General features: G+C 36.2%; 1 protein-coding gene across 5 annotated transcripts in view; it reads right to left on the bottom strand.

Moving 5' to 3' along the window:
* Positions 1 to 23000, bottom strand: part of CDK5RAP2 (CDK5 regulatory subunit associated protein 2) — an 84903-nt gene that overhangs the window by 39163 nt on the left and 22740 nt on the right. For 4 of the 5 annotated variants that reach the window (XM_052814561.1, XM_052814559.1, XM_052814562.1 and 1 more), the window contains 8 exons: positions 20103 to 20273; positions 19170 to 19343; positions 12623 to 12720; positions 9463 to 9593; positions 7736 to 7851; positions 6118 to 6246; positions 1367 to 1462; positions 608 to 655 (listed from right to left, as the gene is read on the bottom strand). In XM_052814561.1, coding sequence (XP_052670521.1) covers positions 608 to 655; positions 1367 to 1462; positions 6118 to 6246; positions 7736 to 7851; positions 9463 to 9593; positions 12623 to 12720; positions 19170 to 19343; positions 20103 to 20273 — 963 coding nt within the window. The remainder of the gene's footprint in view (positions 1 to 607; positions 656 to 1366; positions 1463 to 6117; positions 6247 to 7735; positions 7852 to 9462; positions 9594 to 12622; positions 12721 to 19169; positions 19344 to 20102; positions 20274 to 23000) is intronic. The other variant, XM_052814560.1, reaches the window with a different exon arrangement.

Genomic DNA, 23000 nt, shown 5'->3' with positions numbered 1-23000 from the left:
ATTACCCAGGTATGTAATGTTCTATTAAATTCAGGTCTGTAATCTTTTTGTAATCGGGTTTTGTAATTCCTGATGCTCTTTATCTACTTTAAGAAGCATCCACAGATATTTCACTTACTATTTATTAATAGAAAAACTAATTAACATCTATTTCCTACGATTAATTCATAGTGATCAGTTGTTTAGTAAGTAGTAAGTAGATTTCCCTGAAGGTCTTTATCTATGAAGAGGTATGAAACTTCTGGAATGTTCCCTGCAGATTGCAACTAACTTTTTATTAGTTCACCTTTGAATCATCTGTCTTTACAGTACAAAATTCTGTCCCAGGATCTCCAGATGCAAGCCCTGATGGCCAGGACAGGATGCAACTTGAAGTATTTACAAACCGCCAACTTTTTGTATGCAACACCATAGACATGTCCTAGAAAATTTCTACATGGGATCTCTCCGGTAATTCAACCCTCATTTAAATCAGTGAAAGTCTTCTGCATCAATTACTTGAGAATTCATACTGGGCCCATTTGGATACAATTTCCATCAGTAGACATCAGCAGCAAGACATTAAGATGTTTAAGAGTCAAGAGAACCTTTACAATACATCACTTACCTGCTTCTCCACCTCACAAGGAAAATCCAAAGATACTTGAAGGCATACCTAGTAAACAAACACAGAAATTACAAATTTCAAAGAACAGAACATCATTATTCTTCAACATCACCAAGGAAAATGCCCTGTTTTGTGTCATATTTTAGCATGTTATAATTTTTAAATCAGAAAGGTTCAACTTTAATTGCACTCTACGATCCTCTAAGATCCCTTGCAATCTGAATTATTGTATGATTCCATGATGCTTTATATTACATTGCTTTTGAATGATAGACTAAGAGGACATCAGATTCCTGTATGTATGAAAATGTAGTCAGCAAGTTACCAAGACATCAAGTATTTCAACCCTGAAGAAGGATCTACAGTACTTTTTCTGCAATCAGAGCAGCAAGTGAATCTTATAGAATTTGTACTATATGCCTGACTCCAATGGAGGCTGAAGATCAGTGTGTGTGTGTATAAAGAAACAAAATTTCAAGGGACTTTGTCATCCCCCTTAAGGAAGATTATGAATACTCAAACAAGAGAAAACAAGGACCAGAACAAAAGCTACCTTGACTGCAAAACCCTAGCAGCACAAAAATATAGGAAAAAGCTTTCAGAAACTCTTTAGGATAACAATTAGTTGAAAGCAAAATCAGATACCAAGAAAAGTATGCTTTCCTTGCAAAAGATTTCGTGTTCTAAGAAAAGAAGAACTTTTAAAGGCATGCAGAGAAAAGAGTACTGTACTATAATGTACCCAGAGCGGAGTCCTACCTGACTGACCCCCTCAGAAAATTGACTGTTCTGCATCTTCCTGTCATTGTCACCATCTTCAGTCTGCATCACAGGCTCCTCTGTTATTTCAAGACACTACACAAAGTATGGAATGATGTGAAAATGTAGCACAAAAAAAATACTGTGATATGAAACGTGCATAAATAAGTCAGTGACATGTCTTAAAAGAAAAATAAAAAAAGCCTGTAATACAAAGTAACAAACACTGAATTAGATTTCTTCAACAAGATCAAAGAAAATTAATATAAAACCCAGGAATTACTCATATTAAATACAGTGAAACTTTATTTTTACATTCCTTCATTTTTATTTAACTCTTTCTCCTCAGAATTTATAAAAAACATAAAAATCACTTAAACTCTTCTGGCAAAGGAGCTCTATATCTTCAGTCACATTCTTATTGTGCCTACTTTATTTTCCAATTTCCAGAATTTATTTTCATTTGCTACACAATTTAGGCTCTTCTCCAGCATCCAAGAAATAGATGCTTTTAAAACAAAGCACACGTAGCTTGCTATAGACTAAACAGATTTACTGTAACGCCGAAGGTTACAATCTGCTGTGTCTTGCCTAAATTTGCCGATTTGTAGCAAATTCTGTCAAATCATCTTTTTCTCCCTATTTCCTACAGAACCCAATCCATCTCCCATCACCCATATCTCCTGAGCAAAGAGGAGGAGGAAGACTCAGCTTTTTTAGCAGCAGAACCCAAGTTTCTGACATCAGCATTACTGACAGTAAGACCAGAATCCCTTTGGTTTGCTGGGTGTTACATCCCAGCAACAGATCTGCAAGCAAGGGATGAGACGCACATGTTGCTCCTCTCTCAACAGCAGCGAAGACCACTACTGAGCGAACTTCATTTATACACAGTTCACAGATAATATTTTCACTTCGCTTACAACTCCTTTACTCAGTTTGCTCTGGAGGCGAGAACAGAATTTAGCCTTGCCTGTGTCGGTTTAATACTGATCATAAGAAACTCTCTTATTTGCAAAGAATTATTGTATTCAGTAACCACATTCTGGCACAGCCTGTCAGACAACAACCTGAGTAGAAGGATAGTCTTTCGTTCCACTTTGGGATCTACCACAAGCAACCTGCAGTTACCACGTTCCACCACTCCCCTGTGATAAAACCAGATTGGACATTTGTATCATCTTGTTTTCATCTTGTTTTATAGCAACATTTCCCAATCTAGTAGAAAAATATAGTTATTTAAGATCTTTGCTGCTAAAATCTCATTAAATAGTAGAAATGTGCAAAAGCAATGGTAAATATCAATGATGCTATGGCTAATATGCCTAAACCATAGGTAGGATACAGCACTAACACAGAGGATTCAAACCTGCATTGGATAAAAACTTTAGTCTTAAAGCCCTTGTGGCAATAATCTAGCACTGCTGTGTATAACAGTCATATTTTGGTGTGACTTGGGCTAAAGAAAAATTACCTTAAGACAAGAAAAGCAGAGTCTTGAGCATAGTTACAGAAAATTGAGATTATAGGTACAGAGACTCAGATGACTGACTGGAAGGAAAGAAACTGGTGTCTAGGGGTTGTGGATGTGATATTTATAGCTTTGATGGATATACAGCACAGTGCTGAAACTTATGGCATGAAAAGAAAAAGCTGCTTCCCCAGTATCACATGCTGGAAAGTCTTGCTCACAGCATGTCAGTCCAATTGCAGACAAACAGGATTCTGCAAGGAGTGTTATTTTTGCCTCCTAAGAACACTGGAAATTGAATGCATGTGTGGGTTTTGATTTTTTTTAATTGAGTATGCATAGAACGTATGCATATATATACACATATATATTAAATAAATGAGAAAAGCCTTTTTATCTTCCAATTCCTAGCAGTATAAGCAACTCTAATGGTTTTAAGTATGAATTTTAAAAGGCAGAAATCAGATGGTGCAGCATATTATATATTTGTCTTTTACTATTAGAAATCTATACTAAAAACTAATTTCCAAGTCATGTTTGAATTATTTTTGTATTTTCACTCAGACTTGGTTTTCTAGGACAACACAAAGTAAAGACAATCTGAAAACTGGAAGAAGGCATGGATACGATTGTGGTATACAGCAAGGGCATGCTATATGGATCTTTTTATTGTAATCATGGGATGCCAGAAGTCCAATAATGTTAGCTATCATAAAAAAACTGTTAAGGTTTAATATTCCATGTGTAGATTCAGGACAAACTCTGCATTTGTGTATTGAAAATAAACTTATTTGCACATATAACTTATCCACACAATGCAACTACCTTTTATGACTCAACATTTTTTAGTATATGCTTTTCTCAGGCCAGTATGTGATTCAGTAAGTGATGATTCTTAGAATGAAACTATTACATAAGACCAACAGGTTATAGCACACTATTACAACGAATCACTGCAGTTTCAGCCTGGTCCTATGGTCCTGCATCTGAAAGGCTGAACAGAAACTTTCTGTGCTCCAAGGAATACAACCTAATGTTCAACAAAATATTAAAAGAAAATACGTGTCTTAAGGCCAGAAAAAAAGTCTACCAAGAATAAGCTGCTTGTTTAAAGTATTTCCTTGGAGACTGAAAACCTTGAGAATGTTTTTCCTAAATGAACCTCTGCTATGCTTGGTTTGCAAAGATCCCTGGAGCCCTGAAGGCTGAAATCACTGAGGCTGCTTCTCTCAGAGAAAGCAGATGTTCAGAGGACAGTACAAAAACAACCTTTTTCTCGCCTCCTCCTCCCTCCCTTCCAAACATGAAGCCAAGAAATAGAGTACTAGGGGCTGTCAGACCTTTGGGAGATGCCCTGCAGAGGCACCAACATGCAGATTCATCTGACTCGTGCTCCAGCTTTGTGAAGGAAAAGAAAGATGTGTTCATTTTAAGAACCTGAGAAGGATACATCTTCCTGTGCCTGTCCAAATTCCTCTTATAGCACATATGTTAGTGTCATCTCAGCACTACCTGCCAACAAATTCTAGCCTAAAATATACATAAAAAAATAGAACTTAGGGGTTTTTGACAATGGTTATTAATATGCAAAACACACTGTTGTCACAATCCATAACCTGAAATCCAGGTTGCCATTTATTGTCAAGACTGATAAAGTGGTATCTTTTAAACTAAAAACTTCTAATTATAGAGCCTTTCACTTTGAGTTCCATAGTACTATTATCATTCTGGCACAGGTTGAAATACCATATTTTACTTTCCTATTTCCTTTACCAGAATTTTTAGCTTTAGTTCCATTTTACAAGCTTCACTCTTTGTCATTCTACATCTAATTTCATGCAGACAGCTTCTTAAGTAAGTAGCCCTATGTGTACTTTTCATGCCGAGGCAAATGCAGAAGCACACAGTATCTTGCCACCATCATCTTAACCCAGGACACGAGTTCCTTTGGTATTAACTGCAGCATCAGTGGGGGTGCAGCACCCTCTGCAGGATGAAGAGGCAAATTGCTAAAAATACTAATCTATCATGCACTCTGAAACAGATTGCCCGCAAGTTTTCATACAAACCTATTACAGTAACATGTAAATTCATTATTTTAATAAAAGCCATGGCACTCCTAAAGGTCGATCTATAATTTAAAACATACCTCAATTAAAGGTAGCATAAGTATGTCTTAAAACTGAAAAAGCAGTAATATTTTTATGATTGCTCCCAGTGCCATCTGCAGCACATACGGTAAAACACATGACCCTTTTCCAGAGCCCTGCAGAATAAACTGTCCTGCAGAAAAATCATCAATACCAGTCCCAGTTCTTGACTTAGGCAATCCCTACACATAACTGATTCAAACTATTCCCAATTTTCTTTTCTTTTAATTCAGAAATTCAAGACACAAAATACTAGCACCATCATTATTCCTTTTATATTTTTTCCTTCCTGTTCCATATGTTGTGCACAACAATGTAACTGAAAGCAAAAACCACAACAGAATATAAAGAAAAGTACTACCAGCCACATTTCAAGTCATACTTTATAAAAAGCCAGAAGGTTCACTAGAATCTACCAGAGCCTCCTGAACACCTTCATCATTCACACATAAGATGACACATGGGGACCCAGCACCCAAAATGCTTCTCAGTGGTAGTATTTTGCCAAGACCCCTTCTTCTAAAAACAGTGTTAGCTTTGGGCAAAAGAATGAAACACCCAGCAATGATTACTTCCTTGCACCTCTGAGCAATCTACCACAATGCTGGCCACTTCTTCATATACTTCTATATTCTATAGGAAGGAACAGCAATGTATTTAAGTGACCTGAAGTACTATTTGGCTACAGTGAACCCTAGTTATTTTGTAGATGCAGAGGAGAGATGAACTAAGCTGTTACAGAATTAGAGACAGCATGAGAATGACTCTCAAACAGTGGACAAGCGGACTTCCAGTAATACCTAAAATGTTATACAAGATATTGCTTTCTTTGTAAAATTAACTATTTCCTCCCCTTTCAATTGACAAAACAAATAGATCACAGACCCAGTTAAAATTTTAACGTGTATGTTGTTTCCTTAAAATCAACTTGATGCATCACTGAACGCTTGCATTGAGCTGATTCTCCATTGTGCTAACATCTAAAAGTTGTTTACATCATTAATTTAAAAAGTTATTATAAGGAATTAGCAACCTAAGCACCCAGAGTTTTACACTCATTTTGCAGTGATGTAAATGACTCCACAAGGTGGATTAGAGTCAGATTCACTACTTCAACACAGAAAACCTACCTCACTTTGGTTTAATATGTTTAGTGCTTCCTTCCCTCGAGAATCTGTTGTACAAAGTCCAAGTTGTTTTTTCTTAAGTTCTTGATTAATTGACTGCAGATCCTTAACCATCAAGAGAAGGTCAGTAACCTAAATAACCAAAGGAAAAACAAACAAAACTGGTAACATCCATACTAATATGAAAACAAATGATGATATATAAATCTCCAGCTAAATCTAAACTGCAGAGTTGGAAAGCCTGGGTTTCTGTATGTGCTTATGAGGCAATCTCCCTATGTATGAAAACATCATTATGTATTTGTGAGTTAGTGTTCAAGAAATCTTAACTTGTAAGACTGTAGTTTCTAGCCCTGTTATTAAGCTGAGGTGTCAAGTTTCACAACTCAGTAGCAAGAAGAAACCTGAGAGCACCTCACACCAGCAGGCTCATTTGAGAAGAAACATTTTAGTGCAAGGGAAACCAGCATTCCAGGGAAATACTAGCATTCAACCTGTTCTTCTATCTCAAACACCCTTTTATAAGCCACTATCATTCTGAGTAGTTTCACAGACACAAAATCTGAATGGACGATCGTGTTCAAAACTCTTGGACAGACATTACTATCAGAGACTCATGTAGTATTATCAAGGCGGCAATGTTTGCAGAAGAAAGTGAAATCTTTTTAGATCAATTAATATATTTGGAAAAAACAGATCAACTTTCAGGCATACAAACCCTTTTTCAAGTAAGAATTGGTTTATAAATGTCTTCTGCTAATTAGTGTCCCTGAACCCACTGAACGGAATATGTTCAGAGAGAAAAGTGGTATAACCCCAGAATGGGACTGGGACACAATCTGGGGCTTATTTTATTGACACCTGTTCAGTGTAAGGCAAACTTCTTCCCTTCAGATTACCCACCTCCAGATTTTGAAAAGCTGCCTACAATTCAGCTGGCCACGAGAAATATAAAACTTCACTTATGCTCACTCCCAAATGACCATATTCAAAATAATTCCTTATCATAAATTGGTGCATGGATCAGAAGTCACTGCACACAATAAGGAGCCAGAAGAACAAGTTTCTGAACTTGGATACTGATCTATTGTATGACAATGGTCTGCACATTTAATCTCTGTGAATTTCAGTTCTCTTTATGCAGAATGGAGACAACATCAACTTACCTCAGGGTTATTTTATAACATGCCATATTTACCAAAAGATTTTCAAAACCTGGGATGGAGTGTGCTATACAGAAGAAAAATTATAGATACCACTTCTATTTTCATGATTAATAAAAGTGCATAAAATACACACTGTATGATACTTAACGCAAAAACTTTTCTTTGGAGTTGGTATACTTCATGATGACTAAAATATGAAACTTCAATCCAGGTGCCTAACTATCATAAAACCTTTTCAGCAAGCCACCTATCTTTCAGGTGATTCTGAAGCTCATGTTGTGTAACAAAGAATAAATAGTTATAAAAGGTGGATCACAAACCACAGAGATGAGAACTTCGAATCCTTTCAGAACTACCCAACTGTACCTAAATAAACTTTTCTGCGAGAGACACAAACTATAAACGAAGCAGAATTAAGCCATTAGAAACAGTAAATAATAAAAAAAGATCAATACCTTTTTCTTAAGTTCTTCAAGAGACAGATGGTCTATCTGTAAGCTTAAATGATCTTGCTCTCCTAAACAGATACTCATATAAGATGTCTGATCTCCACAGAAAGACAGTGTTTCATCTGTCAAAATAACCAAGGACAGGAACTAATTCAGAAACTCTATTTGCAGGAAAACACAGCATAAAATGCAAAGACAGGACTTTTCAAATAAGAACCTACTAGTAAGTCTGTGGGAGGCCAGTTAAAATGTTTCATCCCCCAAAATAAGCTTTCTGTTTAATTGAACAAATTTTGTCCTCATATTTCTTTGTGCTTCTGACACGCAGACATGCTCTATTTTCTATGCCTGTATTTTCTGTGGTTATCAGCATGAGTTGTGAATGTAATTCTGAATTACAATTTGCATATTTAGCATTACAATTAGAAGTAATTTTTAGGAAGGATAAGTAAGGCATGAATAGTTATTCTGTTTTAACTATATTTTTATGAACACGAACTCAAGGTCTCGAGGCGCAAAGCTGGGTTAGACAAAGTTATTGAATTTATTTTGGTTTTGGGTCAAAAGATTTCATTAATTGAATTGAAAATAACTACTTATTCCTTTCCTCTATAACTACAGGAATGATTTGTTATGTTTCAATAAACACCTGTTCATTTACAATATAGATGGCAGTTAATTCTATAAATATATCTCATTACATAGGGAGAAAGCATATCTAAATTAGGATAAAGACGAGACATTCAAATCCTACTCCCAGCTCTGACACCGATCCTATGGCTGCTGCAAGGACGCAAAGCTTCACAAATCATTACTAATTTTTAGAGCCTTCATTCCTAGCAGCCTCACCCTCAACACCACTGCTCTTGAGAACCCAGGAGTATCCACAAGACCCTTTAGCCTACCCTGGCTGCTCATCATCTCTGTGCTTTTGAGGTTGGAAACTCTGAAAGAGCAGAAGCTTACCTTTTGTCACTTATCATAGCTGTCAAGGGAGTGATGCTAAAATTGAAAATCTAAGTTGAAAGGGGTAAGTGAACAAGCTTTATTGTTATTTATAGATCCCCTATGGAATAAAACAGATACATCTGTATGTATGCAGTAAACTATAGTTAACAATGTCCACTTACGTTATTCTTTTCTGTATCTAAGTATATACTAAAAACACCTCCAAAGAAGTACAATAAAAAAGCTAGAATATTATGTTATATTTAAAAGCGCTACTGTTTCTGAATTACAAAATAACAAAACCGCTAGCTGTTTTTATTTTCTCTGGAAATACTTCTTCTGTTAGAAGGAGTCTAGCCATTTCCTGAGACACAAGCTCTTTACCAAAGTATTGTGAAATAATTACATTCCATGGTCAGAAAGTGATCCCATGCCCACAGATTTATTCAAAGCCAGGAATCTCTGACTTCTGCAGAAAACAGTAAATTCTATGGGTACAAAATCATAGGCAGCTTGAAATGATCACTGTAGTAGAATTGCCATAGAATTACTGACATTTGATGCATGGAAAGAGAAAAGCTGTCCCTCTTTGCCCTGATTGCTCAAAGACATTGTTACAAATCCCCCAAATAATTTTCAGTGTAGAAAGCCAAAAAGAAGTCTTTTCACACCTTTTACTACCCTCAAACCTTTCTTCTCCATCACAGTAAACCGACTGTAATAAAACCAGTTTTCTTTTGTGCAAGAAGATCAAGAAAAGGGATGTGCTGTGCATGTATACAGACCTTGTCGGTTTTTAATGTCCTTAATCTGATCTTCTAAGACCTTCTGTAGATTCCGATTAGCTAAAATGTCTTCTTCTAGTTGTTTTCGCAGCATGAAAATGTTGTTTAGTTCTGTTTGCAAGCTATTTATACTAAAAAAGGAGGAAAAAAAATATCATCAAGATTCAATTCAAAACATTTTGTTGTGCACCTCAGCATCTTTTATACATCCAGGCTTCCACAAAGAACCCATTTCACATTAGCCATCACTGTTTTTCATCACACAGCTACAATCATTTGGATTCATAAGCACAATCAAATCCCTACATAGAAAGATGAGACTAAACGTTTACATATACAGCCTTTTCTTGCTGTTTTGAGCTGTGCTGCTTGTAAGTCAGCTTAAACATGACGGATGTATTCTACCAGCCAACTTCTGTCTAATTCTTTTTAAGGAAAATCAAAATTACCAACTTCTGAAAAGTATGCCAGAAAAGTATCATTATCACATAATACTGATGGCACTGTGTATTCCACTATACGGTGACCATGGAAACTTTGTTCCCTTGCTACAGAACCATACTATATAATCTAATGCTCCACTTAAAAAAATAAAAAATTGTGTTTCATTGAAAACATGACCCAGACACAACTGTTTTATTTCTTCATTTATCCGACAGTCTGTAAAAAGACCTTTTAAGGTCTAAATTGTCTCAATTATCTCAATGGGGTGTAAATACCAAAACTTACAAATGATAATTTGTCAAGGTGAATTAATTCTTTAAGCAGGTTTCTTCCAAGGTGGCCACTGAAGCTCTTTCTTTAGCATCAGTCACTGCCCCTCAGGCCTCACTGTCTCAGCACCTCTAGCTGTCCCTTGCTAGATCCCCCCCATATCCTTCAACAACATCGACAAGACAGTTCTGATCAGTCCGTAAAAACTTAAGTACACTAAAAATTGAAATTGTGATAAAATGAAATAAATTGGATTTAATAACAAATAAATAACAAGGTGTTACTGAATTCATAGTATTATTTATTTTCACATTTACTTCACTCAGAATCTCAGTGTTTTAAGACAAATTAAGCTGCTGTAGAATTTCCAATCCACTGCACTAAATGCCAGAGAATTTAGGAGTCTTTAAAAAAAAAAATTTAAATCCGTCTTACAGGAGGCTATACAGGAACATACAGCACATCATACTTGCATGAGAATAAGAGCATATTGCAGAAACACATTAATTAAAAGGCAACATGTACGAAAAGACTCTCAGTCTGCCTTCTGACAAGCGTGCTGTTGTCAGTTTCCTGCACAAGAAACTACTGCTTTAAACAATTCTCCCTCGTTCAAGAGTATCTTTGAAGAGCAAGCTCTCTTAAATGCTCAGCAAAAAATTAAGAATAAAAACAAACCAACACATTACTGGAAGCTAAGTAAGCACATTTTCTCCTTTTCATGCATTAAAGGTTTTATAAGAAAAAGCATTGATTCCCCACTTGGAGAGACAAGAAATGTCTTGGTCCTGATATCCGGTAGCTTATTTTGAAAAAAAAAAACATCCATGTTGCTTAAAATAAATAATGCCTAAAAGAAGATATGTCAGCAAGAAAACGGCTGTTTCCCTAAAATCCATGTCACTACTGACGGCAATTAACACAAACTAGGAAGCTGAATTTATCTGCAGGGCTTGTTTATCAGCTCCCCTGAACTTTAGGGGTTCAAGTCTTCCATGATGAGATTTACAGCACATCTCAGCCCACAAAACTACGAGGAGGAGAAATAAGACGACCTGCCTCCAACTTCCAGCTCTATTGTTGAATCATTGAGCATCCACTGCAAATCACTGCGTAACATGCACTGCTCTGTGCATCCTGTAAGTCCATATGAAATAAACAGAACTAAAGATCCTGATCCTACAGAAGTTAATTGCAAAACTCCTATTACCCTAACAATTATAACTACAGTTATAATTTTCCTCATTTGAAAGATATTCTAAGAAAAACTAGGATCACGGCTATGTTACTTTGTTGTCATTACTAGACACCGTTGACAATCGCCTTACCCACAGAATGTGTTTCAATGTCAGGTGAAATGAAATATTAAAATAAACTGGGTTCTTCCTTCATTTGGTGATTGTTCAACAGAAAAGTTACAAAAGACATTGCTCTTTTCCCAGAGGTAAGAAATAATCACCATAATCTGACTTGTATCACTATTTCTAATGAAAAAGATTCTAGTATAAAACCAGCTTCTGAGCTGGCATTACTGTTAATGTGCTTAATTCAAATACCAGATCTCATCTACTCTACTGCTATTCACTTTATGGTTTCCAAACTCTAGCGGTCTATAAACCAACTGCAAAATACAAACACACGTTCCCACAAAGTTGGCAGGTATAACCATTGCCTTCAGGCAGGAAGAGTCAGGAGCTAGCTCTCAAATGCTGTCAATACCTAATTAAGATATTTGTAATTATAACAGTAAAAGTAAATTTTTCATAAAACATTTAAATTTATTTTACCTAAAGGCTAAGAATTTTCTTTATTTTATCATGTCTCCTCTTCAACTGCCAAGCAATAATAGGATACAAAGTAGGCGACAGATTTCTTTCTAAAATGTTGTGTACTTTGATTTTAAAAGGTTAAAAACACTTGCTCCTGCCATACTTCTGAATGCTTTACACTGAAAGCATACTATGCAAGCCTCAATTATTCTGTTTTGTTTAACCTTCTCCAAAATCTTACCGGCTTATATTCTCATAAAAATTCTCAGTGTCACTTTTAAGATAAGCATTATCTGTATTTTAGAAGTGTACCATGGCAAAACATCCAGCACCCAAAAGTTCACTGCGATTTGATTTTTCCTCTATATTCCAACACAAGGACATGTAACTCCTGAAAACCTAGCTGCTTACTTTGGTACCTAAATGGAAATCTGGCTCATCCAAGATTCCAATCCAAACAGAAATATTTTCAGAAACATTTAAGTAATTTAGATAACATAACCTCACTTACAAATATATTTCTCTTTTAAGGAGACTACTTCAGGTAGTTTATGCCTTATGAACAATTGGCCAGCATAAATTAATCACCACTCCAGTTAAGCTGCACCTTTTTTTCACAGCTTCTGACTTTTGCCCTTTGAGTTTAGATTATCCACCAAAATAGAAAAAGTACTTACCTATCCGATTCTTTGAAGGTCTTCACTAGTGTAGAATAAATATTTTGTTCTTTTCTTAAAGCAAGGATCAGCTTTTCATATTCAGCTTCTTTATTTTCCTAAATTAAAACAAGAACATACCAAGCTTACAATGTAATTTTTTGGTTCGCATGTCTACAACTATATGTATACCTGTGTCCTGAAGAAAATGTGAAAGAAGCAGAAAATCAAATTTCCTGAAGAGGACTGCCCACCTCCAAAGCCTAATATGAATCTGGAAACTATTCATGATACTTAAACCCAGCTATTATTAAAGGAGGCAAATACTGTTTCACTATTTACCTACCGTGAATCACATATCTAAACAGTGCTTCATCATTTTGATCAGTCTAAAAAGGTTTCCCCCCCCAACACTAGCATCCTCATTTCCAAAGCTTACAACTCAACAACCCAGGAACAATGTGGCAGGTAGCTATTTCAGAGGAGGGGAAGGGAAAGCAGACAAGCCCAAGCTCCAAGCCCACATTTTAGAACACTGTCCTAACGGTCCTCTCTGTGTTCTAGATAAAATTGGCTTTCTTTGGGGGAGGGGTTTCTGCAAATTCTGTTCCATTTCTGAACAAAAAGGACTGTATCGAGCCAACAAATAAAGGATGAACATGTCAGATACAGGCTCGTTGAGTCAGCTTTCTGCACAGCTGGGTCACTACAACCTGCTTCTTTACTTGTGCAAATAAAAGAAAACTGTTTACCTGCAGTCTTGCTCACAGAAAGTATATTATTATTATTATTAAAATAAATCCAGACTCTTATGCGACATTCTCAGTAAGGATCCACTAATTTCCTGAGACTTTTTTTCACTCCAAAACAACCATACAGCCACTTTTTCAGCAGGAGGCAAAAAAATGCAGCTATTTAAAGGAGTATTTGCTTGCACTTATTACATAAAAATATCTAAGGTATCAGCCGCCTCAGGAGAGAAAATAACTGGGATATCTATAGCAAATTTAGATGTATTAATGTCAGACACACGTATTCTGCCTCCGTTTGAGAATAGCAGGCCTTGTTGCTCCCCTCAGTTTTCTTTTTCAACTGAAAACTGAAAGGAAGAACAAAAAAAGTGCCACAGCTGAGGGGGAATCTCAGCGAAGAAAACTCTCAAGAGATACTAAATCATTAGCGAACAGATCAATAACAAGGAAGAAATCTACACCCAGGAGTTTTAAGCAGCTGTTATTACTCCAATTGCAATTCCTAAGGAAGGAACTGCAACAAAAATTCTGCTACAGTAGAATCTCACTAATTCACACTAATGATGCAAAACCTCTGTTAATTTGAAAAATTCAGTATTCTGCAAAGTAAACAGTACAAAAGCAAGGACAACTGTTGTTTACTTTTAATTATTTACACTCATACTTCACAGTATGCTAGCAAATACGTTAAATAACATTTTGCAAGTGTAATCAAGTTTTGATGAAGTTACTCCCGTTAAGGTAATCTGCATGTCAGATCTTACCGCAGAAAGAGTAGCTCCTACCATTTAACGACAAAGATTCTTTGAAGAAGTGTCCTTGCCTTTGTACACATGTATCATGTTCAGCTACCATCATTCCTAATGGTAGCTGTATTCTAACAAACGTTTCCAGGTTCTAGTGCAATTTATACATTAAATACTATGCTGTATATGAAGTGCAAAATAGTGAGCTTCATCTCAAGCTTATTATCTAGATAAGCAGAGGAGGAGCATGCAGCAATGGTTTCTGCTGACTGAGTACTGAGGAACACAAAGGCAAACAGATGGAGGTGGGTGATCCAGAGTCCATTAATAAAAAAATCTCACAAAAAAAAACCATGTAAAAAAGTACATCTTACAGCCTGAATTAAGGAGTCTTATCAATGTGTTGGAATCTCAGCCTTTCAAGAACAGTCACTAAACATACACAGATTGCAATTTAACTTGGAAAAAGTTTGATCACAATGACACTGATCAATGACGTAGAAAGCAACAGGAAGAAATAAATCTTTTGACTTAATTTAGTCAGTTAACAGTCTGTTAAAATTTCTAGTGAACTCTTCCATATGTCTGATACAAGCCTTGCAATTATTACTGAAGATGCTACAGAACTATATCCTAATTAAAAGCTCTTTCTGAAGCACTGGCAAAGTAATGTCACTCTGAAGAGTTTACGGTACACAAATTAGATAACGGTTGTCACCAATTGTTCAGGGTCTATGACTGCTATATTAACAAAGCAGTGTTATACACAGAACCATGCTGTGGTTTCCTATGTTTCTTTTAGAATTCACATGTTAATTTAGTTCTACATTTGTACCAACATTTCAGTAAGCTCACAAAATCCTCCTAACTCTTTTCTTTTTTTTTCTGCATAACGGGAGACACGAGCTGTTTCTTAATTCCTATGTCACAGACTATACACAAATTATTAAATTCTAAATTCAACTAGCTAGGTAGAGGTTAGCAAAATCATGAAGAAGTGTTCTTGATTTTTCAGAATCTTTCACAAATAAGGATGAGAAGATACAGCACGAACTTTTTTTTTTTTTTTACATTATCACTGTCATTTCTAAATAAAGCGTAGGAGTGAATTATTCCAATCAACTCCCCAACGGTACACAAAACATAAGGCAGCTCTGTAACTTAAATAGACCATAATGCTGTGGGAGTTAATGAAACATTAAACCTCTTGACACATGGTGTGAGGGAAAATGTGTTAGAGGAGATAGCTGCAAGACATCCAGGACCATATTGCAGTGAAAGATTTATATTCCCATGAAAGGAGGCAATCTAATACATTAAAGTCTATATTTAAGTCTGAAATACTATTGCTAAGCAGCAGTGGTGGAAAACATAACTTACTTTCATTAAAGGTTTCTTAAATCGTAAGCAATGAAAGTAAAAGGTTTATACCTCCACAATAAATAACTTATTGGCAAAGTCACAAGAATATCCGGTTGCCTCACTGAATACTCTCTTGCTTCCAACAACTATCAGGATCACTTCAAAATCTCTGAAGGTTAGAGGATGAATGATTGAGAGAAGGCCATAACCTACACCTCATCACTGATTCATACATCCATCCACCAGTACCAAAATTTGGTAATTTCTTCTAACATTGCAGTAAACTTTATGTGTGGTCTACCATAAATGAAACAATTGCTAATAACGTTAAAATTGTTACAGGTGACTGAGTCATGTATCTAAAGATGAAAATACTATAGCAAAAGACTGTTGATGACTTTTAGAAGATGTCATGTCAACCACAGAAAATGTCACAAAGCTGTTGACTCTGGGGAACTTATGGCCCTTCTTGGTGATGCGTGAGGCAAGACTAGCAGACTATATACAGACGTCCAAGTATCACTTCATCAGGCTAACTCCATTAAGATTAAATTCCTGCTAATATGGAAATCGTGAGACACACCAACCACATCCATTCCCATCACCAGGCCATGCTCAGTGTCACAGGTAAAAAGCATCATGTTTAAAGTGTGTTAAGACATAGATATTGACAAAAAAGATTGCTGTTTTCAGCTATCTCAACTAATCTCATCAAATCAGAAATTGAACTATCACCCTGTTTATATGCTCACAACATCAATTTCAAGAGACTGAAAGCAACAACTACAATGCACTGATCACTATTTAATAGACAGGATGCTTGTATAAAAAAAATAAAGTCAACTACACCACTTCCCATAATCACAACGACTCAGCAACGATGTGCACACTGCATCAATTTCAACAGCTAAGACATGTCTGCAGTACAACAAATGCACCAGTTGCAATTCTTACGACACCTAACAGCAATGCTTTAGCTAGCTACGTGAATAACTTCCATGCATTGACTATCATTTCTCCAGCTGCAGCAAATTACATCACAACTGTATGCCCACAGTATTCTTCAGTTCCCTGATTGCACAGTATTAACTTCTTAAATACAGGAGTAATTATAACCAAAGTCAAATAAGCTGCTGATCATACAGGAATTTAGAATTGACTTGTGTCTGCAGAAACATCAGATTTGCCTTGCAGTGTATCAGCTAACTACATTTCCTACTCCAGTCTCAAGTGGTATATAAGCTCCCCCTCCCAAAAATGGACATCACGAGAGGCTACATAACAGCAAATCCAAGAATTATTTTTACACTTAGAGAAATCAATTTAGAATTAAAACTTCTATGACTGTGGCCCCTTACTGCAGCATACACCATGTGCAAGATTACATGTGCAACACAACAGAACCCAGAAACACAGCTCAAGGACTGAGCAAGAGCCACTTTTCTCAGTTTTGCTGCTTTTCTCAGTAATAAAATGAACCACAAAGTTCTAAAAATCTGTGTTAGAAATATATTTACTTAACAAATGCTCCCAACAAAAAGAGCTTTTAAGTGTAGAAGTATTGGTTGTGAGAGAAGAGCAGTAAGCCCAAAACCAACTAAAGTTTCCAAAATTACATGGAGTCCATTGCACTTCTAAATTCCTTGGCTGTAAAATACATTTCATTCCAAGACTTCATAGATACCAAAGTCAGCAGTTGCATGACTAACCTAATTATCAGTGCCCTCGCACAGTCTCTCTCCAGCCCATGACAGTGGCTCAAGAATGCAAACTCTAATTAGAAACTGTCATTTATCTTCTCTGGCCTGGCCAAGGCACCCAGCAGGGCTTTGGATGTTGGTTGCTTGAAAATTTATCATTACATTAAAATAAACTAAAAAGGTATGATGAAAGAGAGAAAGTTCTGCATCTCTCAATTCAGTATCTTCAACTTTAAAGATCAATGAGGCTAGAAGAGCTTGGTCTCTGTTCTCTCTGGTGGGGAGGATCCAGCTGTGCGTTTGTTGAGAGTTGGTGCAGCACTGTAAAGTCATCAAAGAGTCCAAGGCAGGCAATAAGAGCAGAGCTTTGGATAATCTGTGTCCAAAAACTTATGATTAATATGCCGAAGTGGGTTCTTACAGGAGATACTTTACACAGAAGTTGAGCTGAGAGGACAATGGGTTGTGATTAGGTATTGTTCACAATCACTAAATGAACCCGCAATAGAGAATAGATTGTGATTAGAAGGTGGGTACTGGGTCATTACCATGCATGGCTTTGCTTGCCACTGTTCTCTCTCCTGGTAATACACCCGTATTGGAAGTGGGGTGTATAGAGGAAAGTTCGTGTTTGATTTTCATTAATTCTGTATGATTTTCCATCACTCTTAGGTCCCTTTGTGACAGAAGTTATGTGCATGCACTGCAGTTTGTTTTACAGAGGTAGAATTTCTACTCAACCTTTTACAGACTGTATTTTCTCTGCATGTATATTCATATATACTTTGATATACTCTGCACTGGCACCCTAGCAAACAGTGATGCAGCTCCTTTACTCCGAGCTTGTCAAATAACCCATGACTCAATGTGTGCTTGCATCTACCTTTTTTAATAATAGCGCCCATAACATATTAAGCACCTCATCACTAGTGTGTTCAGAACATGACACAAGACACAGCACTCATGTTTCCTTTGCCATTGGGTCACTTTATTTTAAACTTCCTTGAGAAAATCTCATTAATGACTAATATATTATTAAAGAAACGAAATAGCTTTCTCCATCATTAGTACTGGTCTAATTCTTTCTACTTTGCCTGATGCTTTTGGAGACCTTAGCATACTAGGCTGCAAACACCACAAAAAAAAAGATGAGAAATGTACCTTCAAAAGCAGCTTACTTGTTCACTAATCTGTACACAATAATAAAAAAATGCACTGATGGAGTCAGCAAGTGATTCAAAAACTTCTTAACAGTACCTGACGACTTCTTGCTGGTACAGAAGTGGGAGGTGAAGGGGGAAGGAAAAAACTCTACATTTTAAGACTTTGAATTTTAACCTCTGATTTCAGGTACTAACAAGTCTTTTCAATTTATGGCATCAAATAAAATAATGGGCATATATTGTCCACATATATATATATTTTGGTACTATTTCCTTTCTTCTTTGCTTTAAAGTAGTTTTCTTCTTGTCCTAGACACATCTTCACGCCCGTCTATATTTTTTATCCTCATACCCCATTTATCTCCTGCAGTCACTAGCTCTGTGCAATCTTTCCCCTTATCTATTAGAAGTACACAAACTCCCCTCTGCACCTCTCTTCAGAAATGCAGATACCCTCCCACTCAGGGAAATGTGTCTGCCCTAATGAGCACAAAACTCTTATCTTTTTATGGCAGGCAAAACATTTTACATGCTTTCTGAGAGTAAAGAGTTTAGTGATGCCATATAAACTCATCACAGTGCAATACTATGTACTCTTATGATGCAAGATCAATACCACAGCAATCATACAAATCATACGACACAATTATTACTAACACCATTGTTATCTTTTTTAATAATACAGAACATTTTGATATGGTACCGATATGAAGGAAAAACAGCCCTTGCTACATGGGTGAATTACAGCACATACGAGTCCATACCTTTGAAGCCAAAGTCAAAATTGTCTTCAATTTGAAGTCAAGGTATTTATCTGCAAATGATCAGAGTTATGAAAAACTCACCTCTAACTCTCTGACTATCTTGATGATTGACTGTTGAGACTGTGCAGCACATTTTTCCTTTACTAAGCCCTCATTTTTCAGTTCAAGTTCTTCATTGGCTCTTAGAAGGTTCTTGTACTTATTCAGGAGCTCCTGCAATTCTGCATCCTTTTCTTTAACTGCTCCATCAAGTTTCTAACAAAAGAAAACAATGAGACAGTTTTACAAAATTTACTCTAGTTTTATATTGCACAATAGACAAACAAAATTCAGAATATCCAAGGATGATCAGGCACATGTTCTTCATGTGCCATATTTTACCGATTTAACATAATAGAAGCAAAAAAAGATCGAACAGAAGCTTTCCCCACCTATCCAATCTTTTAAGTATTAAAAAATAAGTCAAGGCATGCACCTTGGTCTGCAGGTATAGAGCAACCTCAGATATTACTCTTTGCATTGCTGGTTGAATACCATCAGTAGTTTTCAGGGTTATACCTTCAGCTATAAAAAAAACTGAGCAGGGGTCCATTAACATTCACGCAGCTCCCTTCTCACATACGTCATTTTGAATGGGCTCCAAAAAAAGAAGATAAAATGTTTCAGTATCTATACCTATTCCTCAACTTCTAGTTTCTGCACAATAAACTGAAAATCATAGGCACTTCAGAGCTTTTGAAGTATCTTACCACAACATTGAAAATTCTACATATGTATTAATAAAGCTTTCTTCCTCCTCTGTCCACACACTTCATAAAGCCCTAACAAGAAATCTTGTGGAATACCACACACACTATAATTATATGTCTGTTCTGCAAATACAGTATTACAAAAAGTGAAGGATTATCATCAAAATCAACAGCAATTCCAAGCACAAATGTGATCTTGTAATAATTCCTCAAACAAAATCAAATGATAAATTTCCATTTTTCATTTCAACTTAAGTCTACCTACCTGAAGCAGTAGATCCTTTTGATTGACATTGTCTGTTAGCCGTTTGATAACTAGTTCTTGGCTCTGCAACTTCTGATTGCTTTCACTCAAAAGAATATTGTAATGATGTTCAACTGCTTTTTCTTTCTCAGTCATTTCACCATGTAATTTTTCTAGTTGATTTCTAAGGTCCTACAAAAAAAAAATGAAACTGAGTATTTAGCAAATCAACTTTAAAAAAAGTTTAAGACTAACAACCCACATCATTAGCTTGACTTTCCATTGCTTTAAATTACTCATATCACCAAATTGTCTGGAGAATGCATTTAAGCCAGTGTCTTTCTCTTGGCATCAATGAATACAATTAAAGAAAGAAAACTTTTAGATGAGGTGACAGTATTGTCTTCTAAAAATCTAGGTGGTTGTTGTTTAAACACTTCTCATACGGAATGACTAGACTACAAGGGTGTGGGGAATATCATGCACCTAGATGTTGTCACTGTCAGAATGAACACTCACTTCTGAGTCAATTTACTCCCTTGCTAGAAATAGGCGGAAATTGGTTACAGGTGATTCAGTTAGTCATTTGCTCTTTTTCTCATCACACCATGGAAATTCTTGCACTAACATTGCAAGTTACTTTTGCATCAAACAAAAGGTCAGAAATGTTAAAACATTTTCTTTTGACAAGAGCACAAACTTCAAGCAAACAATCAGGTCAGTCTCGTGATTAGAAGTTGTGAACAGAACTTCATCTTGATTCTGGCTCTGTTAATTACTTCCTGCAGCTCCACAATTAGTTGCATCATCTCCGCATCTTAGTTCCCCATCAGAAAAAACATATACTTCTTGTCCATTTTGCTTTTAAAACACAGGAACAATCTCTTGCAATAGCCTTATGCAATAGCAAGTCCAAGGGACTCTGAGATCTGTTAGGATCAACACGGACCACTGCAATGTAAAAAGCAGTATCTCCTAGTTTGTAGGTCACACACTTGACACACACCACAATTACAGCTTTCTCCTCTGCATTCCTACAGATCCCATTCCACTTCACTTGAAAATCCACCATCTGAAAATGTAGCTATCTATGGGGTTTCAAAGTCTAACCACCCAATAAAGCCTCGGGTTCCAAGCAATAACATCAAACAATTCCTATTCCTTACATTTTGCTATGAACTGGGACAGTCGCTAAATCGATGGAAATATATACGAAATTTTTAGCATGTAATTAACAGTCAGTTCCCAGTTACAGACTGGAAAATATGCAAGAGCAGAGGAAATAGAAAAATCCGTAACATGTCTTCTCTATCCTTCCAACTTCTCTCCCACCACCATTGTTTGTGTCACTTCAAACTTTTTTGCCGATTTGTTGGAAGTTTCAACACCGTCAATGGAAGGAGGCATAGCTTGCATATACACTAGCCTCATTTTATAAGCTTTTACTCTGCAAGAAGATCTAGAGCATTTACTGCATTGAATGTGCAGAAAGAGAAGTAGAAACTTGTAACAAAGGAGCTGTTGTCTAAAATTAAACAATTAAAACTTACAATAGACTTTATACTATCTAAACTTCTCTTCAGACCCAAAGAACCAGGTAACACAGCCTACATCTTAAAATAAATGTTTTCCATTTATTCCCAAAAAGGGCCCATTTGTGAAGTATCATAAGCCCTTTAAATAGTTTGTACATATCGTAGTCACCTATAAACTTTACATTTACCTCCACTGGGATTTAAAATTCAATAGTTGTTTCTTATTCTAAGTACAAAGAAACAGTACTAGTGACACTTTAATTGCAATCTCTTTACAAACTGTTTTATGTCCTTTTCTTGACTTAATTACCTTGCTTCATGCAGGTTCACATCAAACCCTTAACATCATTTTACTACTTCAGTTTTACTTCTGTTTATTTTGCACATTAAATACAAATTGTCATTTACAATGCCTTTTGGTTTACTTGCTTAATTTTAGCTTCATTACCAGGATTCAGCTAAGAAATCCCTAATAGCTCCCAAAAAAACCCTCAAATGTTATTCATTTTCAAAGAATGATTAAGCTTGGGCTTCAGTTCTGCAAACTAATAAAGGTAATTTTTTCAGGACCAAAAGAACTACTTCCTTGACTAAGAAAACTGAAGAACTGTAGAATCAGGTCCAAGTTTCCTCTCTCAAATATGTTTCTATTTCTTCCTAACTACTAACTATAAATATAAACTGCAGTGTAGTGCAGGTCTTTTGGAAGTAGTGTAACGGTCTGATAACTGCAAAGTCTTTCAGCTTCAAGTGGGTCACATTAAGCCTGTTCAGATATAACACACAAACTGGAAGCAAAGGATCAACTGCAGTGTTATGATTTTCATTGCATTGCAAAGTTCACCCTTGGCTTTCTATTTTTACATTGTTTTTAAACTATTACATTACTGAGAGGCTTTAAGTGAATACATTACCCATTAGGTAACTAAGCGTCAAAGGAACACTTTTGACCTGTCCTATAACTTCAAGTGACCAATACTCTGCAACTTCTCTTTATGAACACCATGAACAGCTTTAAGAAGAAAAGATGATAGGCACACACAGATAGAAAAGACACTGCTGCAATAAGACTACTACACCCCCTATTATCTAATCTCAGCCATCTTTGTGTACAATACTTGTCAGGTACAGAAACTATTCTGCCTCTAAAGCAGCTCAAATATTACTGCTAGGTTTATGGAAAGAGGTAGACTGCCAAGGCAAACAATTGTGGAACAAGTAAAAAAGCCTGCGAGAGATTTGCAAAGAGATACTTTGCCTCTACTATTTCTGCCCCCAGAGTTCCCTAAACCCTTTCCAAAACAAGCTAGAGTTGAGACTGAGAATTATCTTCTTTGCACGAGCTAAAATTCTGTAACACACAAAACTATCCATCACTATAGCA

This window comes from Harpia harpyja, chromosome 19, assembly GCF_026419915.1.
Source record: "Harpia harpyja isolate bHarHar1 chromosome 19, bHarHar1 primary haplotype, whole genome shotgun sequence".
Classification (NCBI taxonomy): domain Eukaryota; kingdom Metazoa; phylum Chordata; class Aves; order Accipitriformes; family Accipitridae; genus Harpia; species Harpia harpyja.
The sequence above is the reverse complement of the archived record's forward strand: the minus strand, read 5'-3'. Positions and strand labels throughout refer to the sequence as shown.